The 12,273-nt window shown below is 33.9% G+C and overlaps 1 protein-coding gene across 5 annotated transcripts in view; it reads right to left on the bottom strand.

The window, feature by feature from the left end:
* The window catches only part of LOC127708492 (solute carrier family 25 member 16-like), a 29,354-nt gene extending 17,203 nt beyond the window's left edge, over positions 1-12,151 (bottom strand). For 4 of the 5 annotated variants that reach the window (XR_007985281.1, XR_007985280.1, XR_007985282.1 and 1 more), the window contains exons 1-4: positions 12,105-12,151; positions 4,056-4,190; positions 3,101-3,193; positions 1,774-1,907 (exon numbers count right to left, since the gene is read on the bottom strand). Coding sequence is in view for 2 of the 5 variants with exons in the window: in XM_052213380.1 (XP_052069340.1) it covers positions 1,774-1,907; positions 3,101-3,193; positions 4,056-4,161 (333 nt within the window). In the remaining 3 variants the exon portion in view is untranslated. The other variant, XM_052213381.1, reaches the window with a different exon arrangement.
* Positions 12,152-12,273: the final 122 nt, after the last annotated feature.

The raw sequence follows: 12,273 nt of genomic DNA, 5'->3' as shown, positions 1-12,273 counted from the left end.
TGAGACAAACTAAAGTTAGAGAATGGAAACGAAAAATTCAGCAATTTTTATGTTTATAAAGGGACATAACTCAAGAATGGTAAAAGTGTTGCCACCAAAATTGGTACTTAATCTGTATTATGTAGTAATAAGCACTGTAAAATTGAGAATGGAAATAGGGAAGGTGTCAAAGAGACAACAACCCGACCATAGATCAGACAACAGCCGAAGGCCACCAATGGGTCTTCAATGCAGCGAGAAACTACCGCACCCAGAGGCGTCCTTCAGCTGGCCCCTAAACAAATATGTATACTAGTTCAGTGATAATGGACGTCATACTAAACTCCAAATTATACACAAGAAACTAAAATTAAAAATGATACAAGACTAACAAAGGCCAGAGGCTCCTGACTTGGGACAGGCTCAAAAATGCGGCGGGGTTAAACATGTTTTTTGAGATCTCAACCCTCCCCCTATACCTCTAGCCAATGTAGAAAAAACAAACGTACAACAGTACGCACAGTAAAACTCAGTTCAAGAGAAGTCCGAGTCCGATGTCAAAATAGGAAACAAAAGAAAATAAACAAAATGACAATAATACATAAATAACAACAGACTACTAGCAGTTACTGACATGCCAGCTCCAGACCTCAATTAAAATGATTGAAAGATTATGTCTTCTTCATATGAATGTGTATAAGTTTCATAAAATTTGGTTGAGGCAAACTAAAGTTAGAAAACGGAAAAAAAAATTTGTACTTGATCTTAGTTTTGTGGTAATGAATATTGTGTATAGGTTTCAAAATGTTTGGTTGGGGCAAACTTAAGTTACAGAATGGATTTTTGCAATCTTTCAATTTATAAAGGGGCATAACTCAATAATGGTTAAAGTAACACTACCCAAATTCAACTTGATCTGTGTTTTATCAGTGGAAGTCAAAATTAAACATTGCATTGTATAAAGCATAGGTTGTAGTTGATTCAACTATAATTATGGACAAAGGAAGATAACTCCAATTTTAAAAATTACTTGATATTTAGAAGAAAATAAAAATTTTGCAATTTTTCCATTTATAAAGGGGCATAACTCTAGAAAGGTTAAAGTGACGCCACCAAAATTCAAACTTGATCTGTGTTTTGTGGTAATAAGCATTGTGTATAAGTTTCATAACATTTGGTTGAGGCAAACTTAAGTTAGAGAACGGAAACTAAACATTTTGCAATTTTTTCCATTTATAAAGGGGCATAACTCTAGAACGGTTAAAGTGATGCCACCAAAATTCAAACTTGATCTGTGTCTTGTGGTAATAAGCATTGTGTATAAGTTTCATAACATTTGGTTGAGGCAAACTCAAGTTAGAGAACGGAAACCAATTTTTGGACGTACGGACGTACGCACGTATGTAGTACGTACGTACGTACAGACGGACAAGGGTAAAACTTAATGCCTCCGCCGCCGTCCGTACGTCCCAAAATTGGTTTCCGTTCTCTAACTTGAGTTTGCCTCAACCAAATGTTATGAAACTTATACAATCAAATGTTATGAAACTTATTACCACAAAAAAAAAGCTAGGTTTTACACATGGGTAAACCTGACAAAAAAAATTAAAATCTGTCTAAAATAGGAGGTGCACATCATCAATCTTTGTGCAATTACTTGGTTATGTTTAAATAATGTAGTAAAACCAAAGGAGTTACACATTACACAAACTAGATACCCTCTATGTGTTAAAATTGGACAGACATAGTTAAGAGTGGACCTGTTACTAGACCTGGTGATACAGGTAATAATACCTCTTTAGATTTCTCATATGCCATGAACTGTACACCTGCATACGGAAAGACTCTGATCATATGGATACCATTTCCTTTGTATAGACCAGAAATATTTTCCTTTAATTTCACTTTCAATAAAGTTGACCAAACACCTATAATAAATTAAAAACAATGTTAAAATTTCCAGCTGACTGAAATTATATTGGGATTATCCTAATATGAATTTATATAGAAATTTTATAGCTGTCAGCTGTATCATCAATTTTTTTAAATTATGATTTTGTTACATAGGCAACACATACCTCTGTGTTAACAATTTATTTCAAGAATAGAAAGATATTCTGTGTTTTTACTTGTTAAGGCAGTTTGTTTACATAGAAGAAAAAGAAAAATGTCATATGATTTTAATTCCTGTGTTAATATCAGTTATATGCAAATAACAGGAATGTCATAAAATGGAGTTCATTGTATTAACACAACTTTTATAGGCAGGTGAATAATACATCTAGCAGTAGTTCAACTGCTAAATGATCTGAATAGGGACTTCAAATATGATGTCCCATATTGAAGAATACAACATGCCATTTTCACTCTTCTTTGAATTAAAGTCAAATGAAACAAGTTTTTGTAATTTTAATGATAAGGAGATTGTTGAACCAATGCATGCATATGTACTAAACCCAGTCACTGTGCACTTTCTTTTACATTTATCATAAAACCATAACATCGAATTGACAAAAAAAAATCACAATTGGTGATTGTTGATTGAAAAAACTTTGGCTGCTAATTAACTTCCGGTTTCCAATCATGACCTTGATAAACAATCAAAACAGAATCATAAACCATGTGAAAAATAAATTTGATGACAGAGCAATGTTAATTTGTTGTTTTTTTATTTTGGTATTTTCCATGGGTTTTCATTTGTTTAATAAACTTTGTCATAAAAACGTACAGTTGTTAAATGATCTGGTGTAATAAAATTTGCCTTTCAGAATCAATTAGCATTATCTCACTTCCACATTTGTTTACCCATTTGTTTACCTTTTCTTTCATCACAGTTTCCCCCTTGCACTTATCCATTGCAGTTGTCACATTTTTAACAAGAGGTCTCATGGTTAAGGTCATTGCATACAGAAAATCTGTCAGCAAATCAGAGTACAAGAGTTCAATAGCATTACATTTCTGAAGATATGTATTAGATCAAGGATTTTCTTTTAAAAGTCAGTCCATGTACACATATTATACAGTAAATTTAGCCCTTTGAGAATATAAAACATATTCAACTTCTTTTTAAATTTGGAGTATCATATGACTTAAAAGAATGACTCTAAAGATTTGTAATTACCTAAATCTTTATAGTGATGGTTGTGAGCCTGAAGCAAGATTTTGATTCTGTCCAGAGGAGCAACTAAAGACTTGGCACAGCAGCCTGCAATACCTGAAAATTAACAGATATACGATTTAATATTTTAGTTGTGTTTAAATAATTCTAAACCGGGATAGTTAATATAAGAAATTATTCAGTCTAATATCACAAAACTTCAAACTTCTTTCATCAATTCAAAATTCTGTTAATGTATTTATTCCCAGAACAAAAAAAAACTCTAATTATAAGTATAGCTTTGGAAAATATATAATTGTGAAGGAAATGAAATCTTTCCCCAGAGTCAGTTGGTGTTTATCTGGCTATTTAAATTTTGGCAAAAGGAACTCTCCCATTGATTTAATAATAGCAGTTGTTCTCTATGGAGTTCATTCAATAGGAACTGACTAATTAGTAATTAGGTTGTACAAAAGATAAACAGCTCCCTACAGATGCACAAATTTAAATTGCCAGGTAAATACCAACTGATTCTGAGAAAGGTTTATTTCCTTCACAATAAAAGAATGTTTAAAACATATATGAATTATTTCAACATTTTTGGACCGGAATCATCCTGAGGTAAATGTGTATGTGAGCTGGTTTTGCCCATTTTTGATTAATAACCTGAAGGTGACAACACATTTCTGTCTTTTTTTTTCTTTCCTGAAAGATTTTAAATTCAATGAACAAAGTGAGGAATACAAGAGTATGTCTGAAAAAAATGAACATATTATATCGACATTAGATGATTTGTGATTGGGAGCACACATTTTATTTGTGTATTTAAAGAAAATGGTATTAAAACCACTTGTTGGTCCCAAATATTTCAAGATCACCAACTGTTATAATTCAATCAATCATAATACTGTATATAATCACATGACACATGCTTCTTATAAAACTTCTCAGATCTAAAAACTGTGAAAGATGTTCTTACCTCCAGCTAGGAAATTCTTTCCTTTCTCCTTCAATTCTTTCCTATCATCTGTCTTCATAGTTGTTGTTTGTAGCTCCGGTAATGCTGCTTGTGCTGTTTTGGTCATCTGGATCTGTCCTCCAAATCATGTCAGATCTACGAATAAAAATACATTGTATACATCTATTTATGACATTACAGGTCAGCATATACATGATATATGTTACAGTGAAGTTTTATAATCAGGGATTATATATGTAGACTCTAAAGTGCGGTGGTACTCTAAAGTGTGATGGTACTCTAAAGTGTGATGGTCATGCTAAAGTGTGATGGTATACGCTAAAGTGCTATGGTGTCAAACGCTAAAGTGGGATTATTTGACAAGCTAAAGTGCGATGGTGTAATGGGAATGAGGTTCAGGCAATAGTTTTTGTTTGTTGCTGTGTTCCTATTAGTCTAGTTTTCCGTTTATTATTATGTTTATAAATCAAGCCGATGTCTTTTTCTTTTGATTTGTTTGACACTGGTCATTGTGTGGCCCTATATAGTTTGCTATGCGGTATGAGCCTAGGCTCATCGTAAAAGGCCGTACAGTTATTAGTTGCATATATCAATGAAATTCGGTCTTGGGTGGATAATTGTCTCATTTTTATATCTAAAGTACGATAGCTGTCAAAAAAGTGTAATGGTTACATTGCAGTAGCTATTATATACTTTATGAACCTGTCTCAAGGCAGGATCCTGTAATTCAGTGGTAGTCGTTTTTTGCTGTATTTCATATTTGTTTCACGTTTTTTGTTTTGTATATAAATCAGGTTTTTAACTGTGGTCTTTTTGTGGCCCATTGGTCTTTATAATATACTATGCGGTGTTAGCCAATGCTCGCTTTAAAAGCATGCGGTTACCTATAGTTGCTTACCATTATGACATTTGGTGTAGCAATTATATTATAATACAACACCTCTGGTCGTTGGGTTACTGTCTAGTTGACGTATATCCATATTTATAACAGAAATGACGAACCATATTGTAAAAAGTGTTTTATAGAATGATTGCATTAGAAAGTAAAAAAAAGTAGACTTTATTTCACGCAAGTTCATAACATGGAATTACAAAATAGGAGGAGCTACTAAATCATATTTGGACAAATTAAATTCCCCAAGGTCCAAATGAGCCATCTCCAGAATCTCTTTTTCCTCTTTAGTTAAATTACATTTTGCAACCTTAACATAAATAGTAGAAATACTAAAATGATTTCAGTATAAATGATCAAATGGTCATGTGTATGATCTTCCTGTATATGCATGTGATATTTGCCACTGTACATTCAACAAACAAAAATTAGTTTACATTACTTTATTCATTTATTTTACCGAACTACTGGAAAATATTATTTTCAAAGTGTTTTATACACAGCGTCACTTTTACGGTAATCCGCTTTATCATATTTGTTGATTTCCATTGTTACTGGGAAAACGCTCCTTAGCATATTGAGGCACCTGACTAAAGCCTGTGCCATTTATTAGCACAGACCATTGCACTTTAGCGTATCAAACCATCGCACATTAGCGTAGACCATCGCACTTTAGTGTGACCATCGCGTTTTAGCGTCCCCATCGCACTTTAGAGTCCCACATATATAATCCCTGAAAATTTTAAGAATTAATTTTACAAATTCCCTGAAATGTTTTCAGGGATTATCAATAATACAAAGATTCTCTGTTTGGTAAAAATAAATCAAATAGATCATATTATAACCTCTTTATGGTTTAAGTGGACATTTTGCATTCCCTGTCCATTTATCAAATCTTATTAAAGTGAATAGTTTTATTCTGGTGATATTATCATGATTATATTTAACTGTGCATGTTTAAACACATTTACTCATTAACAAATAAGTATTTAAAATTGAAATTAAAAATACCAACATAAATGCACAGATTATGTAATTTGCTGTAAAACAAAGAGGATGAAAGTTTACAAACAAGGAGTTCAAACTAAGCAAAGAAGTGCAACTAAACGCCCAGAAACACAAACAGAACACATGCTTGACAGATTGAACACAATTTTTTAGGAGGCTGTGATACCGATTCTGCATGTTGATCGTTTAAACATGATTAAAACCGTTCACTAATTAACGGTACACAAACAAGTATGCAGTTTTAAAATCATTGATTAATTTTTTTTTGCGACATCTGAAAATCGGAAATTCAAAATGGCACGAATTTAGATTGACCATGCAAATCGCAAAAATTTCCCGGTTTACAGTACTAGGTATGAAGCCTCCAGGTGTTCTACCCTCTGAAATATTAAGCTTAATACAAATGGTTTATGCTGTCTCCGCCGGATTGTTATCCCTCTGTCTCACATACTGTGACGAAAGTCACAGGTAAGACAAAAACTGAAATGAAAAAATATCGTCAAAAAGTGTGGGTAAAAAATTATGAACTTATGAATAGACCATTTCATATTACCGACTTTTGACCCGTATATAATTTTTTGACAGGTTACCTTCTCTGTGATAGGACATTCTGGTACTTGGTCTTAAGAGCAACTAAAAGTAAAATCAAACAACCAATCAGTGCAATTTGTGAAAAAATTAAGCTATTAAATTTTTTCTTCAAATTTTACCTCTTGTAAGCTTGATTTAACTTTTTAAGTTGCTCTTAGCTGACGGAGTACCAGAATGTCCTACCACATAGAGGGTGACCATTAACAAATATATGCTCCGGGTTCAAAAGTCGGTAATGTGAAAATGGAAGCAAGACAACTCGCCCTACTTTCCACCAACTGGCCCCACTCTCTACAAACTTGCCCTATTTTCTACCAACTGGCCCCACTTTCTACCAACTTGCACCACTCTGTTTATCAACCCTTCCCCCCCCCCTAATTGAAAAAGAGTTAAGACCAGCTAAATTTAGGCCTGCCAACTCTCCCCACTAACCAAAAGAAGTCATATCCTACTAAATTTAGGCCTGCCAACTCGCCCCACTTATGAACAAGTATGGACACAACATTCAAGCTTGATACAGCACTGAATTTGGATTGTGATTAAATATTTGACACAGCACAGGTTTCTGACACAGAATGAATGTGGTCTAAGAACTTAAGAATTTTTAATTTACCTTTTCAAACCATATCATTATTATTTGCTTTAATATATAAATCAGAAATAACCAATTTAAATTGAAAAAAAAAATCCCCCCCCCCCCAATTTTTTTATTCCCCTTATGATTCATCACCCCCAAACTCAATCCCAGCCTTCCCTTTGTGGTATGGTACCTGCAGTACAATTTCAGAGAGATCCATACACTTGAACACAAGTTATTGTCTGGAAACTAGAAAAATGCTTATTTTTGGCCCCTTATTCCTAAACGTTTTGGGCAATTACCCCCAAACTCAATTCCAGCTTTCCCTTTGTGATATAGAACCTTGTAGTACAATTTCAGAAAGATCCATACACTTACACACAAGTTATTGTCATGAAACTAGGAAAATGCTTGTTTTTTGCCCCTTTTTTTTGCCCCTAATTCCTAATATTTTGAAGCAATTACCCCCAAAATCAATCCCAGCATTCCCTGTGTGATATGGAACCTTGCAGTACAATGTCAGAGAGATCCATACACTAACACACAAGTTATGTCTGGAAGTTACAAAAATGCTTATTTTGGCCCCTTTTTGGCCCCTAATTCTTTAACTGTTGGTACCATAACCCCCAAAATCAATCCCAACCTTCCTTTTGTCGTATTGAACCTTTTGGCAAAATTTCATAGAGATCCATTCACTTAAACTAAAGTTAGAGTGCGAAAACCAATGTGTCTTCGGATGACGACGACGATGACGACGCCAATGTCATACCAATATACGACTTTTCGGTCGTATAAAAAGAGTAAAATACAATGAATTAAGGCCACCAACTCACACCACATATGAAAAGTAGTTCAATACAGATGAATAAAGGTCTGCCAACTCGCCCCACTTTGGAAAAGGATTTTAATCCTGATGACTAAAGGCCTGCAAACTCGCCCCACTTAGGAAGAGGATTTTAATCATGATGACTAAAGGCCTGCCAACTCGCCTCACTTATGAAAAGGAGTTTAATCTTCACAATCAACTTAACTGTAATGCTAAAATAACAATAGACAAATAAAATGCTCCGCTGGGGCGCAGCTTGATACGACCGCAGAGGTCGAACCCTGAACAGTTGGGGCAAGTATGGACACAACATTCAAGCTTGATACAGCACTGAATTTGGATTGTAATTAAATATTTGACACAGCATAGGTTTCTGACACAGAATAAATGTGGTCTAAGAACTTAAAATTTTTTAATTTATCTATTCAAACCATATCATTATTATTTGCTTTTATATATAAATCAGAAATAACCAATTTAAAATGGAAAATTTTAAAGAAAAAAAGGAAAAAAAAAAAAAACCCCAAAATTTTTTGAACCCCCTTATGATTCATCACCCCCAAACTCAATCCCAGCCTTCCCTTTGTGGTATGGTACCTTGCAGTACACATACATGTGATGGACTGTGAAACTAAGATCAGGAGTTTTGGAGATTAGGACTCAGATCAGGATGTTTTTAATCGACATAAATTCTGTCGTAAATGTAACCCTGTGCTGTAGAAATTGTCTGTTAAAGTGTGTTTTCTTCAACTTTCCATCCGAATGTATTATGTTTATAGTACCTTTGTACTTATAAATTTTCTCTATCTTTTTAAACTTTCAACTTGTTCAATCTAACATTCTTCTTTTTCAGTAATTTTTTAGGTCATATCTTTTTTACCATTATTCATTGCAATCAGAACATTTGCTTATCTATCTGCAAGTAGATCTTTTATTTTTATCTTTATGCAAGTAGATTTTTAATGCATGATAAGTAACGCATTCAAACTGTAATCATGGGTCATAGTTATTATATAAATTTCAATTTAAGCCTTGAAAGGAAGTATAGAACCCCCAAATAATTTTCAAATTATTATTTTTTTATTTGTCCTAAAACATTTAAAATCATTTAATTACCATCCTTTTATGATTATTTGTTCAATTTATATTTTATTTATACTATTTAAAGGAAAGTAACTTAAAACAGGATAAATCAAGGGAAGTAACCCAACATTCATTTTAAATAAACAAAGTTTTATTACACAACGGCAGTTTGACACCCAAGGTGACAAGTGCGGCCATATAATTATGCATGTTAATTGATTTACAGGTAAAATATAACTTCAGTAATGTCAGTTACACCAGATATGTTGGGCTGAAATTTTTCATTCATGAAATATTTCATACACGGGATTTTTTTGTCTTCAACGGGAGGTCGGGAGGAGACCCCTGAAAATGGGATTATTGTACTCCCGTCGGGAGGTTCACATGTATGAACTGTACAATTTCAGAGAGATCCATACACTTGAACACAAGTTATTGTCTGGAAACAAGAAAAATGCTTGTTTTTTGGCCCCAAATTCCTAAACATTTAGGGCAATTACCCCCAAACTCAAACCCAGCTTTCCCTTTGTGATATGGAACCTTGCAGTACAATTTCATAAAAATCCATACACTTACACACAAGTTATTGTCCTGAAACTAGAAAAATGCTTGTTTTTTTGCCCCTTTATGGCCCCTAATTCCTCAAATTTCTAGGGAATTACCCCCAAAATCAATCCCAGCCTTCCCTTTGTGGTTTGGTACCTTGCAGTACAATTTCAGAAAGATCCATACACTTGAACACAAGTTATTGTCTGGAAACTAGAAAAATGCTTATTTTTGGCCCCTTTTTGGCCCCTTATTCCTAAACGTTGTGGGCAATTACCCTCAAAATCAATTCCAGCTTTCCCTTTGTGATATGGAACCTTGTAGTACAATTTCATAAAGATCCATACACTTACACACAAGTTATTGTCATGAAACTAGAAAAATGCTTGTTTTTTGTCCCTTTTTGGCCCCTAATTCCTAAAATTTGGAGGCAATTACCCCCAAAATCAATCCCAGCATTCCCTTTGTGATATGGAACCTTGTGGTACAATGTCAGAGAGATCCATACACTAACACACAACTTATTGTCATGAAGCTAGAAAAATGCTTGTTTTTTTTCCCTTTTTGGCCCCTAATTCCTAAAATTTGGAGGCAATTACCCCCAAAATCAATCCCAGCATTCCCTTTGTGATATGGAACCTTATGGTACAATGTCAGAGAGATCCATACACTTACACACAAGTTATTGTCATGAAGCTAGAAAAATGCTTGTTTTTTTCCCCTTTTTGGCCCCTAATTCCTAAAATTTGGAGGCAATTACCCCCTAAATCAATCCCAGCATTCCCTTTGTGATATGGAACCTTGTGGTACAATGTCAGAGAGATCCATTCACTAACACACAACTTATGTCTGGAAGTTACAAAAATGCTTATTTTTGGCCCCTTTTTGGCCCCTAATTCCTTAACTGTTGGTACCATAACCCCCAAAATCAATCCCCACCTTCCTTTTGTGGTATTGAACCTTATGGTAAAATTTCATAGAGATCCATTAACTTAAACTAAAGTTAGATTGCGAAAACCAATGTGTCTTCGGACGACGACGACGACGCCAACGTCATACCAATATACGACCACAAAATTTTTTTGCGGTTGTATAAAAACCAGTTGGCAGACCTTTACTCATCAAGATTAAACCACTTTTCATAAGTGGGGCGAGTTGGTAGGCCTAGATTCAGGATAACTTAATTCTTTTTTATAAGCAAGGCAAGATGGCAGACCTTTATTCATCTGGATTAAACATCTTTTCAATAGTGGGGCGAGTTAGTAGGCCTTAAATTATCGAGATTAAAACTAGCTTTCATAAGTGGGGCAATTTGTTAGGCCCAAATTCAGCGGGATTTAACCCTTTTCATAAGTGTGAGTTGGTCAACATGATTGGTTAATAAATACTTGAATCTTGGTAGAAAGTGTGGCAAGTTGATAGAAAGTTGGGCAAGGTGGTCTGGGCGATTTGACAATGAGGTGAGTTGTCATGGATTCTGTAAAAATAGACTATTGTTCCAATTTAATTTTAAAAATAAATAATATCTCATATCATACCTGCCAACCCTCCCGTTTTGAGCAGGAGTCTCCCGAGCAAACTACGAAATCGGAATGACCCTCATTCGTATTTCTCGTGCTCTTTCATTACATTCAATAGAAATAAACAAACAATCGGCGATCATTTGAAAACTTTGTTCAGTAGTTTTTATGTACAATTTATAAGTAATCGAAAATCCATTTCTGCTACGTCAACTCAAACAAGATGGATATCTTTGTCTAGACCAAGCAGCAGTATAAAAAAGAAGAAAAATAACTGCAAATTTCCAGCAGATTGGATGAAATATTTTCAATTTTTAGAACAAGTTCAATCGGCAATAAATCTTCATTTTGCACATTATTTTCAATCAACTTTTCGCTTGCTTCTGGTGATCTGTACGACTTTTAAAAGAATGCTTAGTGTGAGACTCACAACAAAATCAAAATATGAAATGTTATGGGTATTGTCCTGACTCAGAGGTTTTGAAAAAGGCAAAAAAAAACTTGTATAAAAAACAATGAACTGAAGAAATAAAGTATATGTATTAACTTTCATTGGTGTTTTGTAGATGAATAAATGTACAGTTCATTATTTAGCTTGAAAATGTTGTTCGCGCAAAATTTCCCCCTCAACTGTCATAGCTGAGGGGGAAATCTCCCTCATTGAAGGTTTCAGAGGTTGGTAGGTATGTCTCATATAGATATATCAATATTTAATACTTATATATGAGTGATTTAGCAAAATTAAGACACTACACAGTCCGGCACATTTCAGTGAGTCTGGTAAGACTGTAAGAGACATCATTGTTATTTTAAAAACTAAGTAATATTAAAAATAGAGGACTGTAAAATTGCCAACATACCCAAGGAAATTATTAGGCCTTTTTTATGGTGAATGAAAGATTATTTAGGACTTGTCGAGTTTTTCTGTATATCTATAAGTATACAGGCATGTAAGTATTCATCAAAACTCTTGTTTGGCCCTTGTGAGAAAAAATGATGAATTTACCATTCAATAATATTTTTGTCATTCGAAATCGAAAGTAACCATATGGAAGGACAATGTTTTGTTTCGAATAAAATAAGATAAATGAAAAAAATCTCTATCTTATTTTTTTATTTTATATAGCAAGAATTATGGATCAAGCGACTGATCTATTACTACATAGTAAATCTAT

This window comes from Mytilus californianus, unplaced genomic scaffold (genome assembly GCF_021869535.1).
Source record: "Mytilus californianus isolate M0D057914Y unplaced genomic scaffold, xbMytCali1.0.p SCAF_7, whole genome shotgun sequence".
In the NCBI taxonomy this organism is placed as follows: domain Eukaryota; kingdom Metazoa; phylum Mollusca; class Bivalvia; order Mytilida; family Mytilidae; genus Mytilus; species Mytilus californianus.
The sequence above is the reverse complement of the archived record's forward strand: the minus strand, read 5'-3'. Positions and strand labels throughout refer to the sequence as shown.